The following is an 18,126-nucleotide window of genomic DNA, read 5'->3' as shown; positions in this document are numbered from 1 at the left end:
CTTCCTTCCCCAAACCTGACGAAAACCCATCCCTTCACACTTCCCTAGGAGGTCTCTGCATTCGTGCTAAAGACAGATAAAGTGGAGGGTGAGGATTTGAGGTGGGGGAAGAGATAACACTCCAAGACCTGGTCTCTGGAATGTGTCTACTCCTCCCCAGTCTGTCAGAGGCAGGCCCAAGCCCCAGCATGTGTTAAAACTGAGAGACCAAAGAAAGCATTTTTGTATAGGTTCTGCAGACCCTCAACATTGACTGACATAGTTACTCATTCAGAAGGAGGAAAAGGAGCTTTGTACTTATCAGATTGGTAAATCCTTCATTAAAAGATTAATATAAATAGTTCCTTGCTTTTATTTCTTTCTTTCTTTCTTTCTTTCTTTTTCTTTTTTTTTTTTTTTTTTTTTTTCGAGATGGGGTCTCACTCTGTCACCCAAGCTGGAAGGCAGTGAGTGGCATGGTTCTCAGCTCACTGCAATCTTTGCCTCCCGGACTCAAGCGACCTCCCACCTCAGCCTCTCGCCCACTTTTCTTTCTTATGGGGAAACTATATCCTTCCTGGAGCCTAAATGAGAACAACCTTGCACACAGTTACAGGCTTGCCAGCTCACCTTTCAAAATGCATGCTGGTCAATGGACTAGAATGTTAGCTAAATTATGAATGGCCTGAGGGAAAAGAAAAACTAAGAGCTGGGAAGCTGGGGTCTTCATCTACACGACCAAACTTGAACATGAGCAAGATGGTAGGACCACCAATAACCATCCTACAAGCTGAAAATGCAAAATGCTTCCTTCCTTACCAGCCACTGGGCGGTGAAAAGAAATCACATTTAGTCCCCTGAATAGATGGCACTTGTAGATCTTTTCAAACTTGCCAAGGACTTCTTCATCTCCCAAGAGTCAGGCCAAGATCCCACAGGGAACCTCAAAGCTCTGTTCCCTAGGATCTGTATTTTTGTTTTTGTTTTTTAAATTTTTTTTTAAGTTTTTATTTTTGGAGATGAGGTCTCACTATGTTGGCCAGGCTGGTCTCGAACTCCTAACCTCAAGCAATCCTCCCATCTTGATCTCCCAAAGTGCTGGGATTACAGGCCTGAGCCAAGGTGCCCGGTCCCTAGGATCCGTTTTTAACCATCCCTGGGCTTCATTTTGGCACGGCAGTACCAAGATTGAGACAAGAAACTCTTCCCTATGCTTGCTTTCCTGTGTTCTAAGTTGCTCTCGCTACTTTTTCTCCTATGGAGACCCCTTAGGACTGTAAAATAAAGGAGGCCAAGTCCAATTTAAACAGCAATTGGACTTAACTCCACCCCTGTGCCCCAAATCCTCTGCCACTAGCAACGAAGCAGTCATCAGAACTGTCTTTTTAGACAGCCCTCGGCCCCTCTTCAAGGACGGGCAGGGCTATCAGCCAACCTGTTTGGGGGACAGCTGAATGTCAGCACCAGAAAGTATTGTATCATCTTCGCACCGCTGGAGTCAGGAAGTGGGGTCTCCAGAGCCTGGTGCCAGGGCCTGTCTCCTGAGTGAATACAGAAGGAAAAAAAGTTTCCTAACATTTGGATTCAAAGTGAGAACGGTGAATAGCACCCATCATCACTGTGCGTGAAACCCCAACAAACACACACACACACACACACACACACACACACACACACACACACACACACACACTGTCCATGCAGACAAAATCATGAATCATCTCCATGGCTGAACGTTTTAGCGTTCAGTAATATTCTCAGAGGCCCAAGGTTTTCAGCCAAATCCCAGGTCTGTGCACAAGGACACTGCATAAATCCCTCCCCTTATGAAAGGCCAGTCTGAGCAGATGGGACCACTCTTAAGTAAACTGTAGAGCCCTCCCTTCATCCATCGCGGAAGGAGCAGCGGGGGGCTGGCCCTCTCAGCCCCGAGAGCAGAGAGCGGCAGAAGCTGTTAATTCTTGAGGCTAATGTTCACATCTCCAACTTATCTCTCCGAGGGGAAGTGTCCATTTGACCACATGATCCTCCCTCCCCTACCCTCCCCCAAGGGGAAATCAAATCTTGAAGTGAGACCGGAAGAGCTGCTGCGGAACGTGAGCACGGGAGAGCTGGTGGGGGTAGAAGGCGGTGAGGGGCCGAAAGGCTCCTCAAACCCAGTTTCTTTCCATGCTAAGGCTGGGGAAATAACCTCATGGCAACTACACTTTCCGATAACCCGCCTCATTAATATTTATTAAACAAAAGATTTTTTTTTAAAGAAGAAAGGGCCAGATAATTAAACACTCAGCGGAGGTAGATGGCATCAGTTGGGCTTCCTCCACCCTGTTCTTGGCGTGGCCCCCACCCGCAGCCTAAGCCGAATGTGTACCTTGTACCATCAACCTCCCCAGCCCCTGCTCATCTCCCCAGGTGTGTCAGGAAGACACAAGGCAGGTGGAAGGAGAAAGAGACAGACTCGGGCACCCCAGGTGCTCACCAGGAAATGCACAGACTGTGAAATTACACCAGGGCTGGACAACTTACCACCACACTGGAACCCTTGGGGTACTGAAATAATTAACTTGCTAATCAGCTACACCTTGCTCTTTCTTTCTTCCTGGAAAAAAACAATTGCAAATCGCCTTCCCATCAGGTTCCCATGTCAGTCACTTGGAGACCAACAATGCTTTTGAAGAAATACACTCTCTGCCGCCATGTAGACCAAAATGGGTCATACCAAGTCAGGCCTCCTCTTCCCCAACCCTTCCCACTAGGCCTCAGGGGGCACACAGAGACACAATGTTTCTGGAGATGCAGGGTTTTTTTTTTTTTTTCCTCCCACTGCAGAGAGCTTTTCCATGTCCGCTAAGCTTTCTTGCTTTCAGCCCCCTTTAGCCTGCTTGCTGGCACTAAACAGCCAAGATCCATGTGGAGAAAAGAGGATTGATTAGAATTGCAATAATGATCCCTGGCATCTGTCTGGTGTTAGTGTTCACAAAGTGTTTTCACACATTATCTCATTCGGCCAGAGGAGGTCGGAGCTGGAAGGGACCTCAGTAATCATTTAGCCGAATCACCTCATGTTACAGATGAGAAAACTGAGGCCCGGAAAGGCTAAACGTCTTCCCCAATGGCCAGGGACAGTGTAGCCAAGTCTCCAAGCTCCTTGTCTAGGAATCCTGTGCTGCTTCCAACCCTCTGAAAAGAAAGAGCGTGGTCACGTTTTTGCGCCACAGTAGATATTAAACAAGTAGATATTAATCCAAAAATGAGAAAAGTAGAACATGAGAATGAATAAAAGCAACTCCTGTAAGAAATGGCTTGGGTTGGGGGGCGGCTGGAAGTGGGGAAGACAATTAGTCTAAGTCCTGAATGGAACACGTTAATTAACAAAGTTCCCCCTCTTTTTGTCCCCCTTCATCTCTCCACTTCTCTCCAGGTTTAAAAATATGAACATTATGCAGTTTGGAATCTAAGGCTTAATTCAGCTGCAGGTCCCGGGAGGAGAGGGAGTCTTTTCTTGGCTTCAGATCTGGCACCTATGCTCCCAAGGGTTGGCAGCATGACGGGCTTGTGTGTGCCTCTGTGTCCACTCAAGACGTTGGATTTAGCAGTGAAAACCAGGCATCTTGATCCTTTCACAGATCAGATGATTTGCAAATTAATGGCTCTTTTCCCCCAAGGCTCTGAGGAGGTTAAAAAAGATTTCTGGTGAAGGGGGGTGGAAAAATATAAAACGGGGAAAGGAAAGGAAACTGACATTGGATTTCGTGTCAGGAAAATACTTCCCTGTGAATGGCGCTTGTGTGCGTGGACATGGGTGTCTGCATTTCCATGGGGCTGTCGTGCCCCTGTTGCCCGAGCCTGTTGGAAGGTAAGCGGTTCCTTTGTGTGTTCGTTTATTGCTAAGCCCAACTCTTTTCCCTCTAAAACTCCTTCTTCTCCCTGTTGAGCTGACCATGCTTCTGGATTTATGAAGAGAGATGTTTTAGCACAAATCCCCCAGAGTGTCCCATCAGCCCTAAATCCCAGGCCCGCTCACCCCCCCAAGACCCCATGACACACAGCATGCCAACACGGCTTCCTCTTGCCTATGCATTAGCCATCCATTGTGGCAACCTGACATCTCTCACACATAAAACCGTAAGAGAGAAATAAAATATCTGTCTCTTGGCGAAAATAAAGCTTTGCCTCCCTCCTGATGTATAGGATATAAAATAAAGCCTCGGCTCCAATAGTGGGTTTTCCTTATGCCAGAGTTGCCTTTGCACACACGGAGACAATGAAGACGGATGGTTTGGGACGAGGCCCAGCCTCCTGGGGCCGCCTTCACCCTCTTTTATTATAGTCTCTCCCCACTCCCTGCCTTTTTCTTTCTTCTTCACTTTCTTTCCTTTCTGGGTTGGATTTGCCTTTTATATGCCCTTCTCTTTCTTTCCCCTGGAACTTTATTTCTCCTGCTCACTTTCTTTCTAAAGCTTGACAGAGATGGTGGGAAAGGAGCCAAGTTTCTCACCTTCCCAAACATGCCTGCCACCTCTCCTCACCTCCCCATCTCCAATCCCCAGCTCTCTCTGGACCACCAGCCCCTCTGACTCATTTTGCTGCTGCTGCTTTGAGATTTGCTTTGGTCAAATGTACAAATGTTCCCAAGGGACAATTAAAAATGTGTTTAGTGGTGGGGAGGGGGTGGATTTTTTTCTAGGGAGCTGCCCTTCCTCCCTCCTTTTTCTCTCTGGGCTGGGTGGTTTATAGATCTCAGCATTTCTTTATTTAGCCTCTGAGGAGGCCAACAGAGCAAAGCTGCCACCTCACAGGGGTGAGAGTTGACATTCACCTCCCAAACCTAAGCCTCAAAGCTGCATTACCAGACAGACTGTGGGTGTTGGACCCCTTCCAGCCAACTCAGCTACCAAGGGGACCATCAAGTCCCAGACCAGTCCCCTGCCTCTTCTCCCCAGTCTGAGAACTGAGGGTGCTGTGAGGGAACATAGGGGGCTTCCCCATGCTCACACAGAGAGACCAGAACTGTCACCCTCACAGTCACAGAGACATGACCACCTTCCTGCCTCTCACACACTTGGCGCTCCTTCCCACAGTGCATAGAGCCCACCTTTCCCTCCTTTGTCCCTAGAGGCCTCTCTCTTGCCTGGTGGCAACTGCGCCTCTCTGCGCCTCTGTGTCTCTCAACCCAAGTCTGAGGAAGGTTGTCTCTGGAAGCCTCTCCCCATCCTTGCCCTGACCTCCCACCGCTCTCCTTCCATCAACCCCAGACTGCTTCTCAGCCCGTTCAAAACCTCACCTGCCTTAGGGGACTGCGGGACACCGCCCAGGTCCTTGGAAGAGTTAGTACTGCCTGAAAGAAGAGGGTGCAGGGTCTGGGCCCCTGGGGGAACAACATGGGAGGGGGAGCTGGTATTGCAGGGAGGTAAGAAATGTCCCAGGGACAGGGGTGTCTTTCAGCCTCTGAAACTGATCTCCCAAGGTGGAGGGCGGTAGAAGGGCTTCAGTGTGTGTAACCACATCACCCTAATCTGAGGAGATCTTTATTAATGCTGCCCAAAACCTGGAGGGGGAAGGAAGGCAGCAATATCTATGGAACTCTGCCCAAAAGTGGAGGTGGGGGCAGGGCTTAGAGCTGCCAAGTCCAGAAAAAACTCAATCTCAGTCCCAAAGGTCGTTAGCTTTGGGGTTCTCTCTCTCTGTCTCCCCCTACTTGATGTCTCTCCAGATATCGGCAGTGACCACCGCCATTAGGTAAGGGGAGAGAGTCAATTAGTGAGAGGATTAATTACTGTGAGGCACGAGCCCCGTTTGTCTTCCTTACTGGGTGTGACTGTGTTCAGACAGAGGAACACGGGCACGCACCCAAATACACATTGTTGTCACGCCGTCTTAGACGTTTTATTTATTTGTTGGATTCCTGCCCAGAGCTGCTTTTCCACGGGCGCAGAGTCTCCCACAAAACACGCTGCCTCCTTCTCTCAGCACGCACTCGCCTGTCCCAAAGCCGCACACCCCCAGACCCGCGGGACGCCCCCTCCGTGCCTGCAGGGCCCTCGGCTCCGCGCCCGTCCCCGCGGCCTTCTTCGTGGCAGGGTCTCTCTCTGGGTCTATTTTCTGTTTCTTTTCCTCCACTTCTCCCCGCATTTCCCCGACAGATCTTTCCTTTCTTTATCCCCGCCTGCTTTTCCGCACTCCGTCTCATCTTTTCTCTGGTTTTCTGCCTTTATTTTCTTTTCCTGTCCCTCTCTCCTCACTTCTGCCTCTATCTCTCTTTTCTGTTCTTCAGCTCAGCGTCTCGCTCCCAAGATTATCCACGTCCTGTCTTTGCTCCGCGGCGCGGAGCTGACTCGCAACTGGAATCTCCACGCTTGACCTCGCTGTTCCACCCGCTCCCTGCCCCACCCCACGCCCCTGCCCCCCCTCCCCCACGCCCCTGCCCCATGCCCAGGGTCCCTCCAGCGCTCGTGGGAAGCCGGAGTTGTCTACCCAGGCCAGGCACACACCGTGACGCCCCGGCCTGCCGGATGCTGCCCTTTCCTGGCCCTGCGGTCCCTGCTCCCCCTTAAACAGCCCAAGCCCCCCTTGCTTATAAAACATGGCCAGGCGCAAAGTGCACACTGGAGCAAGGTGCCAAGCTCTCCACCCAACTTCTCACCTTAAATAGTGCGCTGACCTAGGGATCTCGGACAAGCCTCCTAACTTGGGCCTCCTGGCCGGGAAAGTGGAGATGGTACCCTTCTCTTCCACCCCCCACCACCCTCTTGCTATACGGTTCAGGGGAGACCGTGATACAAGCTGTAAAGTACTGCACACGAGTAGATCATTTCCATGACAGAGTGATGGGTGAGATTAAGGCAATTTGAGTCCGGAGAGAACTAGACGGGAAGGAGAGGCGGGAGACCTTGGCGCTCAGATCCGAGCGACCTTATCCACGCAGTTCCCTGCGTGGCATTACCGCGGCCTCACCGAGTCTGGGCGGAGTTTGCGTGGCCTCTGGGACCGGCAGAGTCCAGGGGTGCTCCGGGCTGGCTATTTCCTCCCTCCTCCGGGATGGGTGTAGCAGGGTGTGTACTCCGCATGGGGTAACCTCCTAGAGCCGGCTACGCCCCAGGCGCCTCCTTTCACGGCCTTGTCACTCTTTTCTGCTCCTTGGGCTGTTCTGGAACCGAAGAGAGAGGAGGGAAATGGCTAGGGGCGGCCATCATCCTCGGGATCAATAGCAGCCGAGAGTGACTGGGCAGGCTCTGTCCATGGGCCGAGCGTCATTCTGGAACCTGGAGGGGGCGGGGGCGGGGGAAGGAAGGGAAGTGGAAGTTTGAGAGGGGCACCTTCAGACTCCCCAAACTGCATGGCAGCTGGAGAGGGCTGACAGAACCCTCTCCAACCCGGGTTCTGACCAGGGTCCCTCTGGGGCTGATCGTCAAGGAGCTTCTCAAGAAAAGAAACCTGGACTGTGAAAGTCACCTCCTAGGCCCTCTGGGGCCGTATCCGGGGGTGCCTGGGAGGAGGGTGGAAAGGATTCTGCAGTCACCGAGCTATGGGCGAAAATGATCCCCGCGGACCCTGGTCCAGAATGTACAGGTCCTGGGCGGTGTAAGTGGCTGTGGGTCTGTGGAGGACATTGGGTAGGAAAACGCTTGCGTAGTTGAGGATGCAGACAATAAATGTGGCCGGGAAGGTGAGGAGGGAAGGTTGGTGCTCTTCGCTGAACGGATACTGGCTTAAATGCAGAGCTGAGCTGAGCGGCTTCGGAGATGGCGAATTTAGAAAGCCTGGTCAATTTTCTCTCCATGTCTCTGCGACCGATTATGTTTTAAAACAAAAGCTCAATGGAAACGAAAACAAAACAAAACCCACCATTTGTCTAATGTGCTGTCCCCGTGGAGGAGTTAAATCTGGACTCCAAACCTAGAATCTGGAGCCAAGAGGCGCACTTTGAGTTGCGCTCCTGGCCCCCCTTGCAGAGACGCCAGGGTTGGCTCCTGCGGACCTGTTTACTGAGCCATCTGGACACCAGGACGAGCGGAGCCTGACGCCCTAGAGCGAGCGTCCTGTCCTCATCCTCAACTCTCCTGCCTCGCTGGTCCGTCTGTGGGGAGGGGCCTTCTTTCCCCTATACCTAGGTCCCAAGGTTCTTACACCCCTAAATGGATGGAGCAACCTCCTCCTGCCCACCAGAGGGAGGTGACAGGCCTTGGGTTGGGGAAGGGCCGACAGCTAGGTCCAGCTGTCGTCCGGTAGGTCCCACTGACCGCCCTACACTCCACCGTGACCCCTCTGCTTTGCATGAGAAGGAGCCCAGCTGGGACGGGGGCGGAGGCGAGCCACCCGGGACTGGGGCCACTATAGATTCCAGAAAGGGGCGGTTGGGTCGAGGGCGCTGGCGGCGAGAACCGGGACAGCTGCGGGGAGGGGAGGAGTGTGAGGACAGCAGGGCTGGACTGGCCCCCTCCCCGCAGGCCTCACGCAGCGCAGCAGGCTGGGAGGCGCCTGGGGGTCCGGGTGGAAGAAGTGGGGACCCCATGCCACACGGCTTTTGGCGCTTGCGGGGGTGCCAGAAGCCTACCGAGTACCGGTCGTCTTCCGCCGGGAAATGCCGGGTCCGCAGGAGGAGCGCGAAGCCGAGTCCGAGCCCGCGGAGCCCGCCCCCTAGATCGCAGAACCGCCTTCTCCAGCCTCTGCCCTGCCCCGCGTCGGGGTCTGGGAGCGACCGGCGGAGGCCGGCGGCGCGCCGGAGCTGACTAGTCCCCTACGCTCCTCCGGCCCGCAGCGGGGAGCCCACATGTGTATGTGCAAGAAGGTGTGGAGAAGGCGTTAGGGTCCCGGCACCCAGGGGTCAGGGCAGAACGCCAACGAGTCGCACTGCGGGTCTCCGCGGCTTCGGTTTCCATGACATGGTGACGCCGGCGGCAAGGCGGGGGGCTGCCTGTGGGCCTTGAGGTTGCTGGGCGGTGCGGGCGGAGTCAGCAAAGGGGCGTTGGCACAGCCCTAAAACCCCACGGTTCCACCGAGCGCAAGCCAGATTCTCTGAAGCAGCTTCCCCGTTCGTCCGAAGAGTGTATTCCATCTGCACAGCGGGATTCCCTGCCAGCCCAGGTTCACTGCGACTCCGCTTCCCCGAGCATTTCCCCCGTTTCAGCTTCCGTCTGGTCTGCGCATTGCGAGTGGGGTCCAAATGCCAATTCCACAATACCAGCCAGCTCCGGAGGGACGCCCAGCATCACTGCCTTCCATGCTCGGGCCAAATGAGCCTTCCTAGCACCCCCTCCCCCGAAGCACAAAAACGGGGAGCAAAAGTGGGACCGCCCAGCCCAACCACCTTCAGACTCCACTTCAGGAGAAATCCTGGTTAAGCCCACCCAGAACAGGTGTGGTCGAAACGGAATTTAGGGTTTGACTTGAGTGCTCCGAAAAACTACAGTAACTCTTCCAGGCGAAGGCACTCTAGACCAGGATCTGTCCCCCACGTGTGGGAAAATAGGCCCCTGGGGGCGGCGGTCCCGAGTTCCTAGCCAGAGCGGGATTAGGGAGTTACGGGTTCCCTGAGGAGTGAACCATGGAGGGTGTGGTTTGCTGTTGTCTGGGGAAGCCAGTGCCAACCCGAAGCCTGGACAGGGGAGGACTGGAATCCCGGCACACGCTGCCCATGCACTGCACGCCCATCTACTGCAGCCTCTTCGTGGCGTCCCGGCACCCCCCTCCTCCTTCCCTCTTCCCAACGCCACGACCACCACCCCCAGCCGCCGCTGGAGCCCCCGGTTTCCCGCCTAGTCGTTTGTTTTTGTACGTAAAAGGTGTCTCCGGATCACAGTTTTCTCACAACTTTCTCGCCAGGGTTGCAACTCCTCACCCGAGGCGCTTCCCGGTCCACTCCTTCCCCCGCGCCGGCGCCGCGCCTCCGGTCTCCCCGCCCCCATCAGGAAACCGCCCGAATCAACTTTGCGAGAGTGCTCTGCGGGAGACAGACACTCAGCTCGCCCAGGACCCGGACCCTGTGGACTTTGGATGGATTGGGGGAGGGGGCACAGAGAGAGGGACGGGAGGAGGGAGATTCTGCATCTAAGAGCCCCCTCCCCTTCCAAAGATGTGCGCTGCGCTTGGGACAAACTTCCAGGTCAAGAAAGTACGGGGGGACAATGGCAACAGCCGCTGAATTGCAAAGCCCAGCAGTGCAGGGGAGCCGCCTGGGATTCCGGACCCGGCTGCACCCCAACCTTCCACAAGGCTCGGTCTTGGACTACCCCCACTCTACAGCAGAACTCTGGCCTCCGCCTGCGCCTATTCCCGCTCTCTCTCTCTGTGCCTCCCATCGAAACCCACGCCTTACCGGAGCAGGAGGGGGCCCAGGCACGGTGCTGCCCGCCGTCCGCGCCGCGCGGGGCCGCGGGTGCCGCCGCCACTGATCCTCTAAACGCGGTCTCCCCGCACTCTCCCGGGCCGGGGGATGCAGAATGGTTTAGAGAGGGACCGCGAGGCGCTGATTGGTCGCAGGCCGCAGTGACGTCGGCGGGCGCTGCATTAAGGCGAGGGGGCTTCCAGAGCTCAGCCAACAGCCAGGAGCAGTGACCGAGCCGCCGGAGCTGGGGAGAGACGCACCGGGGCGGCGACTGGGCCAGGAGACCAGGGACTGAGGGACGCGCCCGGGGAGGGCCAGCAACGAGCCGCGGCCCGGGCGGCGACAGCGGCGGTCCGCGCCGAGCCGTTCCAGCCGCCGGCCTACTGTAGCCGCTGCGCCAGGACATTTTTTTTTAAGCTCTCCAAGCTGCCCCCCTCCTCCCCGACTCCTCCCGCTGCAAAAGAAACACACACAAAAAAAGGAAGGAGGCTAGAAAGGAAACCCAGATTTGCCACCACAACGAAAAAAAGAAGGGGAAAAGGAAAAGGAGAGAAAGTCGAGCGACTGTGGGGTTAGACGGAGGCAGACAGAGCGTGGGCCGAGCGATGCGGGGCTGTGCGCCCAGGCGGCCGCGAGTTGTGACTGGAGCCACGATGCACGGCCAGGCGCGGTGAGAAGCCAGCCCGTAGTGCCTCCCGAAGGAGCCCGGGCGCAGGGAGGGTCGCCCTGAGGACACGGAGGCCGCCAGGCAGGCCAAGGGCCGAGGTGACTGGGCTGGGGCGGTAGGGAAGGAGCGAGTGCGCCTGGCTGCCTCCGCACGGAGTTGTCCCTCTCTGTTTTCGATTGACACAAACACTTCTCCAAAAGCGGGGAAACCTAAGCAACAACAGCAATCAACACCAAGATCTTCCTCCTACCCTCCCCTCTTTCCCTTCTCCCGCGGTCGGCCCTCGCCCCCTCCCCCAGGCCCAGGGCGGGCGCTCGGCGCGTCCAGACCCGCGGCGCGATGCCGGCAGTTTAGGATCCAAAGCTTCTCTGCTCCTTTTGTTCTTTCCTTCCCTTTTTTAAAAAAAAGAGGGGGGAAATCCCAGTGGTGGGCAGCCTGGCACGCACACACTCGCCCTCATACCCCGACAAAAGCAGATGCACTTTGACTTCTGACAGCTCTACCTCAAGCGCCGGAGAACTCAGCGGCGCTTTCCTTGCAACCCGAGCTCGGCAAGTCGTCTTCTTCTTCTTCTCCGTTTTTATTTATTTATTTCCGTTCCCGCCGCCGTTCTCGCTGACCTTCACTCCTCCGCGGGCTCTGAGCAGAAGGGTCGCATTCTCTCCCGCCTGAGACTTCTTTTCCTCGCCCCGGGAGCTCAGGCGGCGCCGCTCCAGCCCGGGGCCCCAGGACTCCCCGGCTGCACACTTCACTGAGACACCCCCCAGGCCCCGATCAGCCTCGTTTCCTCCACCCTACTTTGATTTCCTGGTGCGAGTTTTGGCTTGCACGGCCGAGTGTGTGTCCTCTTTTTGGAGAGACTGGGGAGCTCGTGCCGGTTGTCTTCAGGAGTCATCCCCTGGGCTCTACTTTGCCCCTCTCTCTCTCTGGGCCTCATCAGACCAAACCAAAGACCATGGTTCACTGTGCCGGCTGCAAAAGGCCCATCCTGGACCGCTTTCTCTTGAACGTGCTGGACAGGGCCTGGCACGTCAAGTGCGTCCAGTGCTGTGAATGTAAATGCAACCTGACCGAGAAGTGCTTCTCCAGGGAAGGCAAACTGTACTGCAAGAACGACTTCTTCCGGTGAGTACTTTCCTCCCACGCCTCTGCTGCTACCTCCCCGCGGGCCCTTCCCGGCCAGCTTCGGATCAGAGGTTAGCGTGGCCTCGCTGCCCAGTTAGGAACTGCTTCTAGAGAGGGCAGCCAAGTCCCGCGAGCGCCCGCCTCTCCGCCAGCTGGCGCGCTGGGAGCCCGGGACGCGGCCCTGCTTGCATCCTGGAAACTATGGGTCTGGGTTTGGCTGCATGTGCCTGGGAAGAAAGGGTCTGAGCCTGACTCGGCCCAGAAGCCCCTTCAAGCTTGGAAGAGACAGGGCAGCCTCGGGCGTTGTAGCCCGGACTGCTGTCTTTCCCGGAGCCAAGCTCTGCAGCAACTGCATTCTCCAGGCCTTCGGGGTTGTTTGCCCTCCAGGCAGAGCCCAGGCTCCCTCCCAGCCACTACCTTTTCCGACCCCGAGCGGTCTTGGCGGGAAGCTCCGAGCCTTTTGCGTAGAGTGTCTGGGCCAACTGCCCTGTCAGCGGCAGGAAAGAACTCGGCCTTAAAGCCGATCCTGCACGCCCGGGGGTCTTCCCCAAACCCGGACATGCCTCCGAGTGCAGACCTGGACAAACAGCTGCACTGTAGCCTGCGAAGTGCCCGGAGCTTTTTCCTGCTTCCCTGGCTGCCGAAGTTGTCTGGTGGTTCGGCTTCAGCCCCAGGCGACTCCGACTCCCACGGGCTCCGCTCAGTAGTCCTCCTAGGAAACTGCCAGCCACAGCCAGCAACCTCCTTGATGAAACCTGGGGGAAAGCCGAGACCTCCAGCTTGCTGGTGGGGAGACTTCTCCCTACCCCACTTATTCGTTTAGCATTTTAATTATATTATCGTACACTCACAATTTTGCCGCTCCATTCACACAAACACACAAGTCAACAGAGAAGAACGGGCACAAATGCGAATTGTAATTCCACCCTACGGATGTGAAATATCGCAATTTACTCGGCTGACTTGGTCTCTGCTTTTCTGAGTTTGTGGTCATAGTTCAAACCAGGGAGCAGGAGGAAGAGGGATTCAAAGCCACTCAGAGGGCCAAGACGCGCTGTCCCCAGTGCCGCTCCAGGACTCGTGGCTGGGGTTGGGTTGCGTGGAACCATGAAGCAAAGCTCCGTGCTCGCTGGTATTTCGGGAGAACGCGCAGGCTGAGCCTCTGAGCCTCCGCGGGCTGCCCGGTTTTCCTCAAGGACTGGATCATAGCGGGAGGGTGGCAAACCGTACTCGTACCCGCTGCCAGTGGGTCCCTGAGCCCGGCTTCCACAACCCGCGGCAGAGCGCCCAGAGCCAGCTCCCGCAGCTCCCGCTTTTGCCAACCTGTCCCGCTTTAGGCAAGAGCGTGGCGGCGGCCAAGCTAAGGCTACGGGGTGTGGGGGGGGCTCTCCGCGGCTATGTTTGTTTACCAACAGCGGGGCTAGACATCGCCAACCCCACGCCTATGTGCGGGTCCTTTTGCGATGAAGGAGAGAAAAGCGGCGCTCCGCGCACGTTTGTATAGAGTTCTAATTGTAATTCGACTTTTCTGAATCTAATCGGAAAATAAGTGCCCCTGTTCCCCCCGCCCACACAGGTCACTGCCTTGCCACCTTCTTTAGACGATGCATCTTTCCTCTGGGATAACGCTGGGAGTGAGGCTGGGGCTTGGGGGGTAGCTTGGGCCCCTGGCTCTAACCGCGTGTATCTCCTCCCTGACTCTTCCCTGGTGCCGCGCTCTCTCTCCTGCTGCCTCCTCACCTGCTTAACCGGAATTCTGCCTCTCTTTATCTCTCTCTTCCCTTCTTTCTGTGCTCCATTCCTCCTCTCCTACTTCCTCCACTTTTTACATCTTCCCTCTTTCTCGCTGTCATCTTTCTCTCCGCCTGTCCCTTGCCCCTGGCTGACCCATCCCCGCCCCCGCCCCCACCCCCACCCCCCGCAGGTGTTTCGGTACCAAATGCGCAGGCTGCGCGCAGGGCATCTCCCCTAGCGACCTGGTGCGGAGAGCGCGGAGCAAAGTGTTTCACCTGAACTGCTTCACCTGCATGATGTGTAACAAGCAGCTCTCCACTGGCGAGGAACTCTACATCATCGACGAGAATAAGTTCGTCTGCAAAGAGGATTACCTAAGTAACAGCAGTGTTGCCAAAGAGAACAGCCTTCACTCGGGTGAGGCCCCAATTCCTGGCTGGCTAGGTGCAAGCGGGTCCTGGGGGAGGAAGGCTCGCCAAGGCCCCGGCTCATCTGTCCTTTCCCTCTTAGCCACCACGGGCAGTGACCCCAGTTTGTCTCCGGATTCCCAAGACCCGTCGCAGGACGACGCCAAGGACTCGGAGAGCGCCAACGTGTCGGACAAGGAAGGGGGTAGCAACGAGAATGACGACCAGAACCTGGGCGCCAAGCGGCGGGGACCGCGCACCACCATCAAAGCCAAGCAGCTGGAGACGCTGAAGGCCGCCTTCGCTGCTACACCCAAGCCCACCCGCCACATCCGCGAGCAGCTGGCGCAGGAGACCGGCCTCAACATGCGCGTCATTCAGGTCAGGCCCCGGCGCGCCTCTCCATCCCACAGAGGCCCACACTGCCACTTTGGGCACCCAGGCCGAGCCGGGAGAGCCCAGAATCCAGAGAGAAGTGAGAGATGGAGTCCAGAGGTGGGGTGCCTAGACACATCCCGAGCCTGCGGGACCTATGAAATGCCTGATGCCTTCGAGCATCTAGAAAGTCCTCTTCCCAGCCCAACAGAGGTGATCGTGGCAGTGGAGGGGGAGGGACGGGAGTTCAGCCAGAGGCTGGAGGAGGAGAACTGTTGAACACTCTGGAGAGAGTGGGGAGCCCTCTTTCTGCACATACCCCACCCCACCTCGGGTTCGGAAGGGTCAGAGAAGTCTCAGTGTCCCCCAGAGTCAATCAGTCCCTCTGCCTTCTGCACAAAGTGAACTCTTCCTAAGTCTGCAACTCCAACTTTGTGATCGCTTGCTCCAATTAGACAAGCCCCAGATCAGGGACTTCCCCTCCAAAGAGAGGTGGTTCCGCCGGGAGTCAGCTCTGCTTCCAGCGGGTTGGAGTGAAATTTGGGGATGGGAGCCTACCTGGAGGCAGCTGGGCCTGTGGGCGGAAAGGAGGTGAGACTGCTGAAGCTCCAGGCCAGGGGGAGTCTCTGGCTCAGTGCCAGGTGTCCGGTTCACCGGGCCTGATGCCCTGCGTGGCTGTGGGTGGATGTACCTGCCTGGGAGGCTGGCTGTGCATGTGCACATGTGTGCAACACGGAAGGCCCTGAGGCCTACAGGAGACTGTGAGAACCTGTGTACATGAATGAGAAGTCGTGTGTCTGTGTCACTATTGGCAAGAGGCTGTGGATAAGTATGTTTGGCACTGTGAGATTGTACATGGGTGTGAAAAGGAGATTGTAGGTTTTGGTATCATAGGCTGCTTCTGTGTCTCTGTCATGGTTGGGGGGAGGGTTGCTGCAAGAGACCGTGAAATGGAAACGCGGTGTGTGTCTGACATTATTTTGGAGAGGCGTAGTCTCTATGTGTGTACAGCCCCAGAGAAGCGGTAACTGTGATAGTGTGACTGTTAGAAAAACTCCAGCTATACCACAACTGTCCCCCTCCAGACACAGCGGCCTGTTCAGGTCCTCCTGTGGGATTCCTGCTCACCATTGGCTCAGGGTCCGCCCTGAGTGGTCCTAGTCAGAGATCGCACCGTCACCACTACCCTACACACACACACAAGCGCGCGCGCGCGGTGTCGGCTAGCCGGGCGGTGGAGGGGTGCTGGCTAGGCCCGGAGCACCCCGGGGTCGGGGGTGGAGTCTCGGTGGCCTCACCCCGCCGCCATGTGCTGCAGGTCTGGTTCCAGAACCGGCGCTCCAAGGAGCGGAGGATGAAGCAGCTGAGCGCCCTGGGCGCCCGGCGCCACGCCTTCTTCCGCAGTCCGCGCCGGATGCGGCCGCTGGTGGACCGCCTGGAGCCGGGCGAGCTCATCCCCAACGGTCCCTTCTCCTTCTACGGAGGTGGGTGCGCGCCGAATGGCGGGGCGCGGCCAGGTCGGGGCGGGCTTCGTTGGAAGCGGGTGGCAGCGCGGGGGGGCACGCCTCGCTCTCTGTAAGCCACTGGAGACTTGGGGCGAGTAGGGAGAAGGCTGGGAGTAAATCAAGGGGAGGCGGCGAGACCGAGGGCCCAATTCACGGCCCTGAATAACGGGGGTGGCTGGTAAGGGGCAGCTCCCGGGCTTGCGCCCAGCCTCCTCCCTGCACCCAGGCCCGCGAGGGCTCCCCGCGATCCGCGAGTTCCCCGCGTGGCCTTCCTCAGCCCGCCGAGGTCGCGTCTTCCCTCCCTTTCGGTCCCGCCGGCCCCCGGCCGGGCCCTGACGTCCTGCGCCCTCCCCGCCGCTCCGCAGATTACCAGAGCGAGTACTACGGGCCCGGGGGCAACTACGACTTCTTCCCGCAAGGCCCCCCGTCCTCGCAGGCCCAGACACCAGTGGACCTACCCTTCGTGCCGTCATCTGGGCCGTCCGGGACGCCCCTGGGTGGCCTGGAGCACCCGCTGCCGGGCCACCACCCGTCGAGCGAGGCGCAGCGGTTTACCGACATCCTGGCGCACCCACCCGGGGACTCGCCCAGCCCCGAGCCCAGCCTGCCCGGGCCTCTGCACTCCATGTCGGCCGAGGTCTTCGGACCCAGCCCGCCCTTCTCGTCGCTGTCGGTCAACGGTGGGGCGAGCTACGGAAACCACCTGTCCCACCCCCCCGAAATGAACGAGGCGGCCGTGTGGTAGCGGGGTCTCGCACGGTCTGCGGAGTTCGTGGTTGTACAGAAATGAACCTTTATTTAAGAAAAATAGGAAAAAAAAACATAAAAAGCAAGTCCCCACCCCCTTCCTCCAGCCTCGAGAACCATTCTCCTTCTGGGGAGACCGGATGGAAAAGGGGGACACGAAATAGGATCCAAATCGGCCTCGAGGTGGGACTGGGATCCGCGCACTGGCTGTCGACGTGCAGAACTGGGGCTCCCCAAAGGAAACGCAGACATCTCCCCAACTCCCACCTGGACCCGGATCCGTAGACAGACCCCGCGGGCGTGTGCGCCTGGCAGGCGGGCGGCGAAAAGACGTCCAGGGCAGCCGCGGGTGCACACGGCCATTGGCGATGCCAGGAGCCGTGGGGAGGGAGGCCGTGAGCACAGCCAGGTGAAGGAAGTGAAGCGGCCCAGGGCGCTCCCGGGCCAGCCAGGAGGGTTCTAGCTCTGGGATATCCCTTATTAGTGTCGTCTCAGAGTTCAACAACAGCGACAAAAAACTCTTATAGCTTCAGAAACGCCGACCTGCCGTGCATCAGGTGGGACTATATATATATTTTTTGTCTATCTGGATTTTTGGTTTTTGTTTTTGCCAAAATTGCAAAATTCTAAATGTAAAGCCCTCCGTATCAACTCTTCTACCTTCGCAAAACTACACATACACACATACACACGTACACGGACACACTCGGTAAGATGGTCTCCAGCCAGACCGCTCAGTAAAATGACTTGAACATCAGCTGTACAAGAAAAGTATTCTACCTTCACACACAAAAAGTTAAAAAAAAAAAAAGACTATTGAACTAAAAACAGTCAACTGTTTACGTATAATGTTAAATTCAGGAGTTCAGTGTTTTACTAATATATCCTGTTTTGAAACCTCTTGTTCGAAAACAAAATGTTTTGAGCAATCAACCAAAATTGTTCCTTTTCTTTTCCTGTAGATGTTCTGACAGATTTGCAGGGCTTTCGGCTCACTGTGCTAGTATGTAAAAAGGTGTTGTTTACACGAGGCAAAGAGAAAACATGCTATTCAGACAGTTGCCAAATAGAATAATTATAGCACAAATACTGTAAAGGTGCCTGGCACCAGCAACCTGAGAAAGTGTTAAAAAAAAAAAAAAAAAAAAAGTGTTACAAGATTTAAAAAAAAAATCTTTGCTAATTTTTTGTCCTGTTGAACATTCATGGAATTGTTAATATGACTTATATAGACCCACACAGGTTTTATTTTTGTGTCTTTAA

At 56.3% G+C, this 18,126-nt stretch overlaps 2 protein-coding genes across 8 annotated transcripts in view; one reads left to right on the top strand and one right to left on the bottom strand.

Annotated features, from left to right (window-relative positions):
- The window catches only part of LOC103786011 (collagen alpha-1(I) chain-like), a 30,021-nt gene extending 19,312 nt beyond the window's left edge, over window positions 1-10,709 (bottom strand). Inside the window, exons 1-3 of one of the 7 annotated variants that reach the window (XR_010110544.1) lie at window positions 10,295-10,409; window positions 6,934-7,126; window positions 1,415-1,520 (exon numbers count right to left, since the gene is read on the bottom strand). Coding sequence is in view for 2 of the 7 variants with exons in the window: in XM_055101146.2 (XP_054957121.1) it covers window positions 9,735-9,919; window positions 10,295-10,709 (600 nt within the window). In the remaining 5 variants the exon portion in view is untranslated. Of the gene's footprint in view, window positions 1-349; window positions 7,242-8,091; window positions 9,920-10,294 lie in introns of those variants that run through there. The other 6 variants (XR_008621608.2, XR_008621607.2, XR_004667188.4 and 3 more) reach the window with 6 other exon arrangements.
- A 1,213-nt stretch (window positions 10,710-11,922) lies between these two features.
- Window positions 11,923-17,546, top strand: LHX1 (LIM homeobox 1). Its single transcript, XM_003817955.7, has 5 exons — window positions 11,923-12,095; window positions 14,020-14,246; window positions 14,340-14,617; window positions 15,930-16,095; window positions 16,482-17,546. The coding sequence occupies exons 1-5, from the start codon at window positions 11,926-11,928 to the stop codon at window positions 16,859-16,861; spliced, it is 1,221 nt and encodes a 406-aa protein (XP_003818003.1). The 5' UTR covers window positions 11,923-11,925; the 3' UTR covers window positions 16,862-17,546.
- The last annotated feature ends 580 nt before the right edge of the window (window positions 17,547-18,126 follow it).

This window comes from Pan paniscus, chromosome 19, assembly GCF_029289425.2.
Source record: "Pan paniscus chromosome 19, NHGRI_mPanPan1-v2.0_pri, whole genome shotgun sequence".
In the NCBI taxonomy this organism is placed as follows: Eukaryota; Metazoa; Chordata; class Mammalia; order Primates; family Hominidae; genus Pan; species Pan paniscus.
The sequence above is the reverse complement of the archived record's forward strand: the minus strand, read 5'-3'. Positions and strand labels throughout refer to the sequence as shown.